The sequence below is a fragment of the Salvia splendens genome, chromosome 1 (assembly GCF_004379255.2).
Source record: "Salvia splendens isolate huo1 chromosome 1, SspV2, whole genome shotgun sequence".
Classification (NCBI taxonomy): Eukaryota; Viridiplantae; Streptophyta; class Magnoliopsida; order Lamiales; family Lamiaceae; genus Salvia; species Salvia splendens.
In genome coordinates, this window is record NC_056032.1 from 8,677,293 (window position 1) to 8,689,920 (window position 12,628).

Here is a 12,628-nt window from a genome sequence, read left to right on the forward strand (position 1 = left end):
GAACTAGCTACTCAAAAAGAGTTTCTCCGTGTAAACACGGAGAGCCTCCCCCTGGGCAACCACGGCGGCAGCATCACTCCGTTTCGTCTGCTCTCGCTGGATGACGAGCTGGTTTTTGGCAAACTGAGCTTCATCCTGGGCCGAAATCCTAGCAGCTCTGGCTTTCTCAAAGTTTGCCTCGGCCTGCTCGGCCCGGTGACAAGCAGCCGCCAATTTCCTCTGCATCTCAGCATAGTCGTTGGACGCTTTGGAGAGTTCGACGGCGACGAGCTTGGAGAGCATATCGTTCCTCTGAAAATGGATAAGGAAAAAAGTCAACAGAGGGCACCAAAAATACAGGACAGAAGCCAAGCCAAAGAATCGAGAAGACAATTCACCTCGGCGAAGTCCGTGGGCCATAAAAATGGCTCACAGATATGCTCCGAAGGAGGCGCCAAGACCACGTCTTTCTCTGGCGCTCTCGGGGGCTTCTGGGTCCTCCCCTTCCTACTTGCCGAAGTCGACTCCGGCTTCTTTGGACCCGAAGAGGTCTTTTGCCTCTTCGGATTCTTCTCGGCATCAGGCGCCGAGCTGGTAGCCTTCTCTTTCTCCGGCTCCTCAAGCTCGGAGGACTTTCGGATAGCCTTATTCAGCATGAACACTGCCAAAAAGCAAGAAAACAAGGTTAGTTTTCTTCGTTAAAGCAGTAGAGCATAAAGATAAAGAGAAATCCTCACCCTCGGCCTCTTCGTCCGAAGACGAGATATTGAACACGAGGTCGCCCTTGACGAGCTCAGTTTCCGAATACTGTTTCCTAATCATAGGAATCTTATTGAGCTCGCCCTCGAGCTCGGCCAACGGTTCTAACCGAGGATGGGGAATCACGGACTTCGGCCTTCTCCAAGGAAAGCCCGGAGCCGAAGTCCTATTATAAAAAAAGAAACGGTTTTGCCATTTCGGCCACTTGGTTCGGCAGAAGGCCCTAAAAGGCTGTAAGGGGATCAAGTAGAACCAAGATCCCTTCCTTTTAAACTGGAAAAAATTAAGGATTGCCCTCAGAGACAGATCCTTATCTAGCCTACGCAGTTCGGCAGCAAAAGCCGATAAGTGCCTCCAAGAGTTCGGAGTCACCTGACCTAAAGGGAGTTGAAAAAAATCAAGAAGCTCTACAAAAGGTGGGGGAAGAGGAAAACGAAGCCCGCATTCTAAGCAGGCTTCGTAAACGGTGGCATAACCCTCCGGCGGGTCGTTAGCCCTATGATCATCGTCGGGAACCACCGCCTTCCCCCCAGGTAAAAAATATTTCTCGTGAAGGGATATCACAGTATCCTTACTCAAGATACTGTGAAAATACTCTACGGTCTTCTCCCCGGATTCTTTCCGGCTAGAAGACCCCTTATCCCCTTTCCTACCGCTACCCGACACCGAAGAAGAAGAAGAAGACATTTTTCTTACTTTTTGAAAGTGAAGAAAGTCTGAAGAAGCTCTTGAAAGCGGAAGAAAATTTCTCGAGAAAGAGAGAGTATAGAAGACGCAACAGCAAAGGTGTTCAAATGAGGAGGAAAGAGCATATTTATCAGATTCGGCGAAGATTTCAAAATCGTCGCACCGTTTCGAATCCCACCTTTTCAGGATTCAACGGCCGGATTTTACTGTCGCATTTAATGCAGTCACATGCAAGGCATGTCCCCTGACGTCAGCCTCCCCCGTACTTTTATCCAGAATACCGAAGTGACTCGCTTCGCCGAAGTGATTCACTTCGTCTTTCGGGGGGGGTAGTGATGGGGTACGAACTAAACAAACCCAACAGCAGTGACGGCCCATCAGCCCAAAGCCCAAGGAAGAGTATGAGTTCGGCATTACCAAAGAGTTCGGAGGAGTTCGGCATTACCAAAGAGTTCGGCCTCAGCCTACAGCTCGGTAAAAGCCAACCAATCAAGCTCTGCTCTTAGGTCGGCATCAAGCTCTACTCTCAGATCGGCAACCAAAGCAGTTCGGTCTCAGTAAGAGTTCGGCCTCAGCCTACAGCTCGGCAAAAGCCAACCAATCAAGCTCTGCTCTTAGGTCGGCATCAAGCTCTACTCTCAGATCGGCAACCAAAGCAGTTCGGTCTCAGTTTTCGACCGAACAAGGAGTTAGTGGACCCATGCAAGATTTCCACAACTTCCAACACACCCACTACCACGTGGCGTCAACTCAGGCCACGATCTTAGGCCATGACCTACACGACCTCCACGACCTAGAGTGATGATGTAAGCCACGATCTTAGTTCAATGTATAAATAGAACTTAGATCTGGTAGAAAGGGGTTAGAATCTCGCTAGAGAAATAATCATATAGCAAGTCTGTGTTGTAAGCTGTAATTCGCAGATCAAGCAATACAAACTTGCCCCCATTTCTCCCCGTGGACGTAGATTTACCTCAGTAAATCGAACCACGTAAAATTCTCTGTGTCATAATCTTCATTCTCTACCAGCATTTACAAACATCAGAAATTCGCCGATTCATCAATTGGTTCGTTTATGCAAGACGCCATCGGGAGGGAAAGCTGTTCCAAAGAAAAAATGTGCGCGAAAGATGAAAATTGGAGTAGAATTGCAGTATTAATATATTTGCAATTATGTAAATCATTCAACCAAACAAAAAGTCGTTGTTCACTTGCAATTATGAGGCGAAACAACCATTCAACCAAATAAAAAGATGGGATTAACTAAAAAAATTGCGTAACCTAACTAAACACATGGATTGTTTACGAAACATAATCTCTAACCCATCCTAATAACCAAACGACTTCATAAAATTAATACTTGTGTTTTATATAATGGAGTACTCCACAAAATATTGTCTTTTGATTATGTTTAAAATGGTGTTTTTAATTAAAATAAAAAAGAAAAAATACTATATTTATTTTAATGAAACAAGTCATTTTGAATATCATTTAAAGACTACATATTGTATATAAATAAATGAGATCATTGAGTAAAATTGAAACTTTATAATTTCATATTCTAATTTACATCTAATGGAACATACGAACTTGACTAAATTTTATGATTTAAAATTTTAAATAGCTATTAACACCCGTATATAATACTATGTGATAAATGATGATTTTCCTATTTATTGTTGAAATATTACTAATTATGGTTACAAAATAAACATTAGAGTCAGGATTTTCTATTTGGATTTTTGAAACAAATGAAAAGGTTTAAATGAGGATTAGGTGAAAAACGTGGAATTTTACTGGTAAGGAATAATCGTATTAGCTGTTCAATGAAAAATAAAAATAAAATTTGAAATTAGCTGGCTAGTAAATACTCATTCAATAATCAATATTGATTGAATTCATTCCAGAATTTCGAATTTTCTTTCAACTACAAATTTCTCTACAGTGAAAAGGAGAAAAGAAACGAACAAAATTTTGAAATAAAATTCAAGGCGGTCGTCAATTTTCCTTCTTCGACTGCGGAATGCGCCGATAAGTTTGTTCGGAGATATTTGTGAATTTTATTCATCGTTTCTTCGACTGCAGAATTCGCCCTAGCATAGATCAGGACCAGGTATTCTTCTCTTTTGAATTTTGTAAAACCCTTAATCTCGTTACCGATTAATTATTTTTCTCGTTCATTTTCTTAAATTTGAACTACTCTAGCTTATAGGTTGTGAGGTTTTAAGATTTTTCCGAACTCTTCGTTCATAATCGGAATATTAGATTTCTTTTATTGCGAATAATTTCGCGTGGATTTAAAGTAGGGTGTTGATTTCCGATGTTTTCGATGTGGCGTTGAAGTATGCTGGCGTTGAATCTTAGATTTTGTTTGTGTGCTGCCGATGCTTTTTAAATTTCAGTAGTTGATGCGTGATTTTGTTCTGCAGAGCTAGACATTTGTAGTTTGTGTCCGATCATAATGGCGAGGATCAAACCCCAAGCTCTCTTACAACAGAGTAAGAAGAAGAAGGGGCCAAGTCGAGTCAGTGTTGTTACAATTGCAATTTACTGCCTGATTGTTGTTGTCGTGGCGTTTTTTCTTTTTGCTTCCTACAGACACTGGACTCGAAGGTATTATTTCTGTCTTCTCCTTTTATCTTTTGTTATATTTTTCAATGCTCAGTTGCAGTTTCAGTAAACTATTTATGATTGGTTTTTCTGAATTGAATGAGTGGACAAGATAAATTTCGTGAGAGTATGTTGACCTAAGATGGTCTGTGTTAACATGAGAGTGTTTAGGTTGATTTCTTTGGTGCTTGTAGTGTAACTAGTGTTACAGAAACATATTTTTGTTAAGGACATTTTGTCCACAGTCTACTATAAAATGTATGGCCTTCATATCTCATTGAACCAAAATCGACCAATTGATGTCCATGTAGTAAGAACTACGAGAATGCTGAATGAGTAAGTGTAGGACAAGTAGTTAGAAAATTTTTATGATCCATATGTTATATTCTTTCTGCTAAAACATAAGTTTTATAAATTACCTATATTTACTGACCTCTTTTCTTTGTTTCCTCAGATCAAAATACCCGATAGAGGATACATTCTCAAGTGCAGAGGTACAGTTGAAGGCTTGAAGCAAAATAATTTCTGACTAAAACTTAGTTTACATTGAAAATGAAGTTATGGCGGTGCTGCTGATTATATGGCCATAAGTTTATTTTTCTTGATGTGAAAAGCATCATACGAACTTCCTTCCTAAATCACATCATGTGCATCACTTATACTCTTGAATTTGTTTTTACCATTTTCTTCTGAAATTATGTGTTTTTGCAGCATGATAGTTCATTTGGAGATTCAAAGAAAATTAACAGCCCCAAATATGCTGTAAGTTTCTTTATACATTTTCTGATTATTAGATTAACTGATCAGTGGTTTCGCTACATTGAATATTTTCATGATGCGGTCAGATTTTGTGAGCATTTATTTTTATACATCTCACAGTTTCATAGTTGGAAATTTTATTGAGTTTCTGTTATGGTGTCAGTTTCTATTAATGGCATAGTTTTAGTTTAACCAGTTTGGCACTAATATATCTAGTCAATTTCCTTGCTATTGTTGGCCTTGGCACTTCTCCGTTCAATCTGTTCTTTTTAATTTTTCTTTGCCTTTAATGCAATATGCTTACACATTCATTAACAGGTATTGCAAACCTCAAAAGGCTCGGTTACTGTGGAACTTTACAAGGAAGGCTCTCCTGAAGTTGTTAATGAATTTGTTCAGGCATGGTAGGTTCCCTGCTGATTACTCGAACTATAACTACCCTGCTAAAAGTTATTTTGCTTGATCTTATGTTCGTAAGCATAATCAAGCCAAGTTGGTGCTTGAGATATTCTGATCTGCTGTTACATTTTCTAAAATTTCAATTTCTGAAATCTCATTGTGCATGAGTTCATTATCCATTATAATTTGTAGCCAGAATGGCCACTTCAAAGGAATGCTCTTCAACCGTGTAATAAAAAACTTTGTAATTCATGGAGGTGATGCTAATAGACCTGGATCTACTGAAGATTGGACTTCTAGGGGAAAGCATTACAATCAACTCGATACAAGGTCAGCCTTATGCAAGATCTCGCATGCTCTCTCAAAGTCAACTTACTCTTGGAAACTATATCTACTGATGTCGTATGTTTTTATAGCCTGAAGCATGAAGCTTTTATGCTGGGCACTTCCAAGATAAGACCTGATGGTGGGGGATTTGACCTTTTCATTACAACAGCACCTATACCTGATCTAAATGAGAAAATCAATGTATTCGGACGTGTTATAAAGGGTGAAGATGTAGTTCAGGTAAAATCTCTTGCCTACTACATTTTCATCAATTACTCCATAAAAACTTCAACTCCACACTAGTTTTTGTATCTTGTGCGAGCTAATTAGTTCTGTTTCGAAGGGCTTTGTTTTTAACCAAGACGACATTCACTATAATTGCCTCACTTTGGTGTTGAAAATCAGGAAATCGAAGAGGCAGACACGGACGAGCACTATCGCCCTAAAGCCCCCATAGGGATCACAGACGTGACCCTGAAAACGGAATAAGTAATGGAGGTAGAGTGGTTTGTGATAGCGGAGGATGAAAACCATCTGATAATCAAAGAAGGGTCTTGCGATTGAGTCACTTTCTGTTCTTGTAGCCTCTTCACCTTGTCCCGTTAAACCCGAGCGAGCTCTCATTCCCTGCCTTCCACATTCATTTGATCGATTTGTATAAACCTATTATCTGTTTAGCTTTTAACTTTTGAAATTTTGTTTCGATTTGGTTCTCTCTTGTGTATACAAATAAATTGGCATTTGTAGCGCTATCTTTTAACGACCTGGAAGAAACGTCCTCTACAGAACTGACTCGTTCCTTTGTTTCTTGTAATTGGACATTGTTATACATATATTGACTGTTTCTCATCAATTTAACCAACTAGTTTAAGCTTATATATTGTGTCTCATATTCCACATACAAAATTATGCGATTACCAAAAAGTTACTACACAAAATTCAGAGGGGATGCTTTGAAAAAACCCTTATTTGCCACAATTTTTCATTCAAGAGGAAACGCTTGCGACCAAGTCCTCAAGCTCACTGCTTATTTCAACTCCATCTCTCTTGATCCTTTCACGTACATTGTGTAATTTTTGGCCCGCGCCAGCATAAATCTGAAGCAACATCTCGTAAAAATGGTCGTTGACACAGTTTATCCTCTTCATCAACTCATATAATTCCTCAGCACCCTTTACATCACTCTCCAACTTGAAGCAGTCCAAGAATTCATCTATAGTGTCTTGCCTAGGTTTCCACCCGTGGTTGACAGCTTCGGACGTAACTTTTTCCATGATCTTCATAGCCTGCTTCACACCATGCCTTTTCAAGTAGAAATTCACCAACGTTTCACAGGCATAGAAGAAATGACCTTTTGATTTGCTGAGCATGCTCTGAAGAACTGACTCGGCTTCTTCAAGCTTGTCATGCCTCAGAAAAGCTCCAATGACTGTACTGGGCAACCTAGCATCATAATTGGAGCAAACTTTCTCCCATTCCTCGAAGCATTCCTTCAACCCATCGATGTCATTGAGGTTATCAAGAGTCCGGATCATGGTTATATAGTTCATGTTCCAGATCACATTACAGCCCGACTTCAGAGACTTCCAAACACGATGGACATTCTCAAGATCACCCATTCGAGCATATATGCTTATCATGAAATTGTATGCATCGCGTTCATGGCCACCAATCTCCTTCTCAAGAGCTTTCAGAGCCATCCTAGCTTTTTCATGATCTCCAGCTTGGACGTAGATGTTTGCCAAGTGACTATATGTCGTCCAGTTAACTAGCTTGCTGTTCTCTGCTGCCATCTCCTTCAAAACTCTTTCCACTCCCTCGAAATCATTCAAATATGAATAGCTGCTCATCAACAAGTTGACATGTTGATGTGTTGGGCTCAATATTCGCCTTCTTCAGTTCTTCCCCCAAGCGTATCGCCTTTTCTGGCTCTCCCAACCGTATATGCATCATCATAAGATGGTTAAAAGGCACAGGTGTGTCTATCATGTTTTGCTCAGTCATTTTTTTGAAGAGATCTAATGCTTTATCATCCATCTTCTCAGTACAGTAGCAATTTAGAAGTTTTTCGTAAGTGCACCTCACCCTACTAGATGGAGGCAGGTCGTTGAAGTAATTTTCAGCTGCAGTTATGCCCTTAACTTTTGCAATCGCCCAAAGATGAATCGCATTATCTTTGGGCTTCAAGACAAACTTTTGAGCCATCCACTCCCCAACCTGAATGTGTTATGCACAACAGAAATTGTGTCAAGTCATAAACAATATCTACAGACAAAGGACAACGAAGATTCTACAGTCACACATATTTACTGACCGAAATAAAACGTTGTTCAAGGTAACCACATCTTATTCTTACACGATTGGCTGAATTCTTCAAGTACAAGACATGAGGCCATGTAAAATGGCCCAAAAAATCTCAAATACAATCTTAAATGTCCACAAAAGCATAAGAGTAGTGTCAGTATACTTTCATCTCCAACACATTAAGCATATCAAGGTTAACCGTACATGTAACTCAATATTGGTTTGTCAGCTCCAAAGTCTAAAGATTCTCAATATGAAGCATCTGTTTAGTTGGACCTAAATACAGTCTAAAACTCAAAGCTGCCAAAATCTCTATAATCATCTTCAAACAAAGCAGTGACTTGTAAAAACTCTTTCCACCGAAGATTATGAATGCAAATTTGCAACACAATTACAATTATAGAAATGAATCTAACACAGTTGATTAGTTCAACGTTAAGATAGTCTAGAATGTGTTTATCAAATAGATATCTATAAATCATTTCATATGATAGATTGAGAGAACATAATGAATCATAGAGAAAAATGTGCGCACCTCGAGAATGTGGCGGTATCGTTTGAATCTGCGGAAGGCCTTGATATATTGATCGAGCTCAGCTTTGTTGACAATTTTTCCCTCCTTTGTGTAGTCATGAATGGCACTGGCCACCTCTCCATCGGTATACCCCACTGCAGACAATCTCTTAAACAAATTGAGCTCCTGCTGCGGCGGCGTTCTAGGTTTGGGAGAGAAAATTCTTACCAAAGCAGAAGCTCCGGCGCGCAATCGGGAGCTTGGAATTGCCATGGTTATAATGAGTCAGAGAGGGCTTTAGGTTGGGGTTTTATTCTGCTTTTTATTGTACTAAATGGCAACGGGAGAAACGCGAGTACGGATTCAGCGATTTAGACCATCCCTTCATTAAACCATTTTTTAGTGAAAATCTACAAAAATATTTTAAATGTAATTAATTCTTTATCTAGAGATTTAGGGTGATATTATTTTTGTTACATACCAGAAAAATACAAACCCTGAAGTTTTTTTTAATAGAATAATAACTTTCTCTTTGGATAAAAATCAGTCAAATTCAATTCATTGACTTTGTGATCCAATGTTTATTTTAAAATTTGGTTCAGTACTATATAAGAGTATATATTACTCCTTCCGTCCCATTTTAAAAGTCTCATTTGAGTTTGACACGAGTTTAAGAAATATAAAGAAAAGTTGGTGAAAAAAATAGTGGAATGTAGGTCTTATTTTTATATATTAGTTTATAAAAAAATGTGGGTGGAATGTTGGACCTATTACCATTTATGGTATATTTCAACCGGGACTTCTAAAGTGGGACAACGGGAATAATTTTTTATCATAAATATTCAGTTTTTCTCTTGTAGAAAATATCTCAAAAATTTAAATTCATATAATTATTTCAATGTAAATATTTTTTCACAAAACATATAACAAATTAAAATTAGTTTTGTACTAAAGATTAACGATATCTTAATTACATATGTTTGAATGACATAATTTAATAATATTTTTGTGATTTTTCATATTTTTCAATAATAAGTTGAATAACAAAATATACTCTCTCCATCCATAAAAATAATCTCATTTGTGAACGAACATGTTTTAATGAGAAATTGGTAAAGTAAAAGAGCATCCACAATAGCGGACTAGTCGACGCCCTAGCCACCGGCGTGCGGTTGGGGCGCTCGGCTAGTCCGCTATTGCGTTAGGCTAGCTTGACGGACGAAAAAACAATGCCCTAGAGCTAGGGCGTGGTCTAACCGGCTAGCCGATCGATGGTCGCCTATTGCGCGGCGAGTGATGGGCTAGCATAATTTATTATTATTATTATTATTATTTTATTATTATTTTTTTTGTTTATACTTTATATTTACAATTCATTGCACTTTATTTTTTTAAATATTTGATAAAAACTGACAATTAAAATGAATTAATCGTATTTGTCAATTTATTTGTTGGGCTAGGGTATTGGCTAGGCTATTGCTAGGCTGTTATTTGGTTAGCCTATTGCTAGGCTATGGGAAGTGCATGATGATGTGACAGAATGAGTTTTTGGGTAGGCTATTGCTAGTCTATCCTTATTGTGGATGCTCTTAGAAATGAGTCTATTTTTTGTGGACATTCTAGAATAGTAAAATGATACTCCCTTCGTCCCTAAAGATATGAACTATTTCTTTTTTAGTCTGTCCCATACACATCATTTTATTTACAACTAATATCATTACCATTAACAACTTATACCATTATAATAATATGGACCTCACTCTCCACTAACATTATTTGCACTACTCTTTCTCTCTCTCTCTCTGTTACTTTTCTCCTTATTTATTAAAACTCACATTTCATTATAAAGTTAATACTCCCTCCGTCCCGTAAGAATATGCACTCTTTCTTTTTTAGTCCGTCCCACAAGATTATGCATTTTCTAATTTTAGAAGGTCTCTTCTCTCTAATGAGGTGAGACTCATTCTCCACTAACAATACTTTAATTACTTTTTCTCTCTACCTCTCTCTTACTTTACAAATTTTACATTAAAACTCGTGACGATCGCAAAGCGCATGTTCTTTAGGGACGGATGGAGTGCATAAAAGTAGAACCCATCTACCACTAACCTTTCATATATTTCTTAAAACTCGTGCCATATCAAATGTGGACTTATAATCGTGGATGAAGGGTGTATCCATGTATGTCTATAGTAAAATACATCATACCAATGCTATGAAAAAATTATAATATAGGTAGGTATATATATATATATATATAATTTCCTTAGTCCCTTAAAAGTATGAACTCTTTCCTTTTTTGTTCGTCCCTGAAAAGTATGAACATTCTAATTTTAAAAATCAAATTCTCTCTAATGAGGTGAAACTCATTCTCCATTAAAATTATTTTTAAAACTTTTTCTATCTATCTCTCTTACTTACCAATTATGCATTAAAACCCAGACCAGTCAAAAAACCCTAATTTTATTTAATACTATCTTTTTTTTCTTTTCTATTTGTTTTTAAGGGATACAGTTGATTGAATCTAAATTTTAGAATTTCACATAAGTTCTGAACTACCCTTCAACAAAATATTAACTAGGTACAACGATCAAAGGGTAATTTAGTCTTTACACCACTATATAAATGTTGAACCATATTTAGAAATATTGTGCAAGAGGTGTGATATGTTGCTAACTTATTAAAACAGTGTATTGAAAATGTCAACACGATGACATTGAAATGTCAACATAAACTTAGTTGATATTTTAATACACTGTAATTAAAATGTCAACACAAACTTGTGGTGACATTTTAATGTGATAATGTTGACATTTTTAATACACTACGTTGTTGAGTTAGCAATTTAAGAAAAGTTAGCATCATAACGCACCCATATTGTGCAAAGGGTAAATTTTGTACTGAAATGAGCAAGTCAATGGCGCATGTTACCATATTTAACTGTGCCATAATTGTGGACGGACCTAGGTGGCGTTGGTCGTCGGAGGGGTCGATCAAACTCGATTCTCAACTCACAAGGACGGCAAAATTCAACTAAATTTAGCTTGGCCAGTCTAATCTTTTGAGTTTGAGGTTCACTTCTATTTTTTTGAGTTTGAGGTTCACTTCTATTTTTTGCATTTGGTCTTTTGCTGATGACATTTATGACGTTGCATCTTCCTTTTTGTCAATCCAAAAAATTAACGAGTTTGACAATCCATTAATTTTCAAATAGTATTGATTGAAAAATTGTTAAGAAAGATCTCAAAATTGGTTATATTAATAAGCAAGTAAAACTCGAATACTAATAGAGATATAGGGAGTATCAATAATCTGTATTAGGTGAAGACCTAAAATTTGGTGATCATTTTTATTTTCCATAGTTTTTTTGGTAAATATATAAGCATTTTATTAGAAATTTTAATCTCAGTAGTATATAATCTTATTTATAGGTGGAGAAATTAGTAGGAGTATGAGTTAATTTAAAGTTGGGATATTGATGAATCCGCGAATTTTTGGTGGCAGTAAATGCAGGAAAGTAGAGATCACAACACAGAGATTTACGTGGTTCGATTTACTGAGGTAAATCTACGTCCACGGGAAGAAAAGAGAGCAGAGTTGTATTGCTTGATCTGTTTTCTACAGCTTACAAACACAAGCTTGCTATATGATATTTTCTCTCTAGAGTTGATGATCCCTCTATCGGATCTAAGTTCCGTTTATATATAGAACTGAGATCGTGGCTTGCATCACCACCCTAAGTCGTGGAGGTCACGGAGGTCATGAGATCCTGCATGGCCACTAATTAGGCGGTGGCTTACATCATCAGTAATTATGTCGTGGATGTCGTGGAGAACTGAGAGCCTGCATGGGTCCACCACTAGATAGATCGTGTCTCCCAGTTCGGTATTGCCGAGCAGCTTTTGCCGATGCTGAGAGTAGAGCTTGATGCCGACCTGAGGGCAGAGCTTGATTGGTTGGCTTTTACCGAGCTGTAGGCTGAGGCCGGACTCTTTGGTTGTGCCGAACTGAACTCTTAGCCGAACTCTTTGGTCATGCCGAACTAATACTCTTTCTCGGGCTTTGTGCTGGCTTGTTTATTACGTACTCCATCACTACCCCCCCCGAAGAGCGAAGTGAATCACTTCGGCATCCTGGATAATGGTACGGGGTAAGTTGATGTTTGTCCTCGGTCTTATGAAGTGAACTCTTCTTTGACCAGACTTGGTCCTTGGTCTTGATGAAATAAACATCTTTGACCGGACTCGTCTTCGGCCTGATGAAATAAACATCTTTGACCGGACTCGTCTT

The 12,628-nt window shown here is 38.0% G+C and overlaps 1 protein-coding gene and 1 pseudogene across 1 annotated transcript; one reads left to right on the forward strand and one right to left on the reverse strand.

Annotated features, from left to right (window-relative positions):
• The first annotated feature begins 3,318 nt into the window (after positions 1-3,318).
• On the forward strand, positions 3,319-6,396 carry LOC121740821 (peptidyl-prolyl cis-trans isomerase CYP21-3, mitochondrial-like). Its single transcript, XM_042133453.1, has 8 exons — positions 3,319-3,538; positions 3,855-4,038; positions 4,490-4,529; positions 4,747-4,797; positions 5,113-5,198; positions 5,386-5,523; positions 5,610-5,760; positions 5,926-6,396. Exons 2-8 carry the CDS (start codon positions 3,887-3,889, stop codon positions 6,007-6,009), a joined length of 702 nt encoding a protein of 233 aa, XP_041989387.1. The 5' UTR covers positions 3,319-3,538; positions 3,855-3,886; the 3' UTR covers positions 6,010-6,396.
• On the reverse strand, positions 6,374-8,611 carry LOC121740813 (annotated as a pseudogene).
• Between the last annotated feature and the right edge of the window lie 4,017 nt (positions 8,612-12,628).

Excerpts from the sequence above, each read along its gene's own strand:
- LOC121740821 (XM_042133453.1), top strand. The coding sequence starts at position 3,887 with ATGGCGAGGATCAAACCCCAAGCTCTCTTACAACAGAGTAAGAAGAAG. Across the intron at positions 4,798-5,112 it reads TTAACAGCCCCAAATATGCT|GTATTGCAAACCTCAAAAGG; the intron begins GTAAGTTTCTTT and ends ATTCATTAACAG. Across the intron at positions 5,761-5,925 it reads AGGGTGAAGATGTAGTTCAG|GAAATCGAAGAGGCAGACAC; the intron begins GTAAAATCTCTT and ends GTTGAAAATCAG.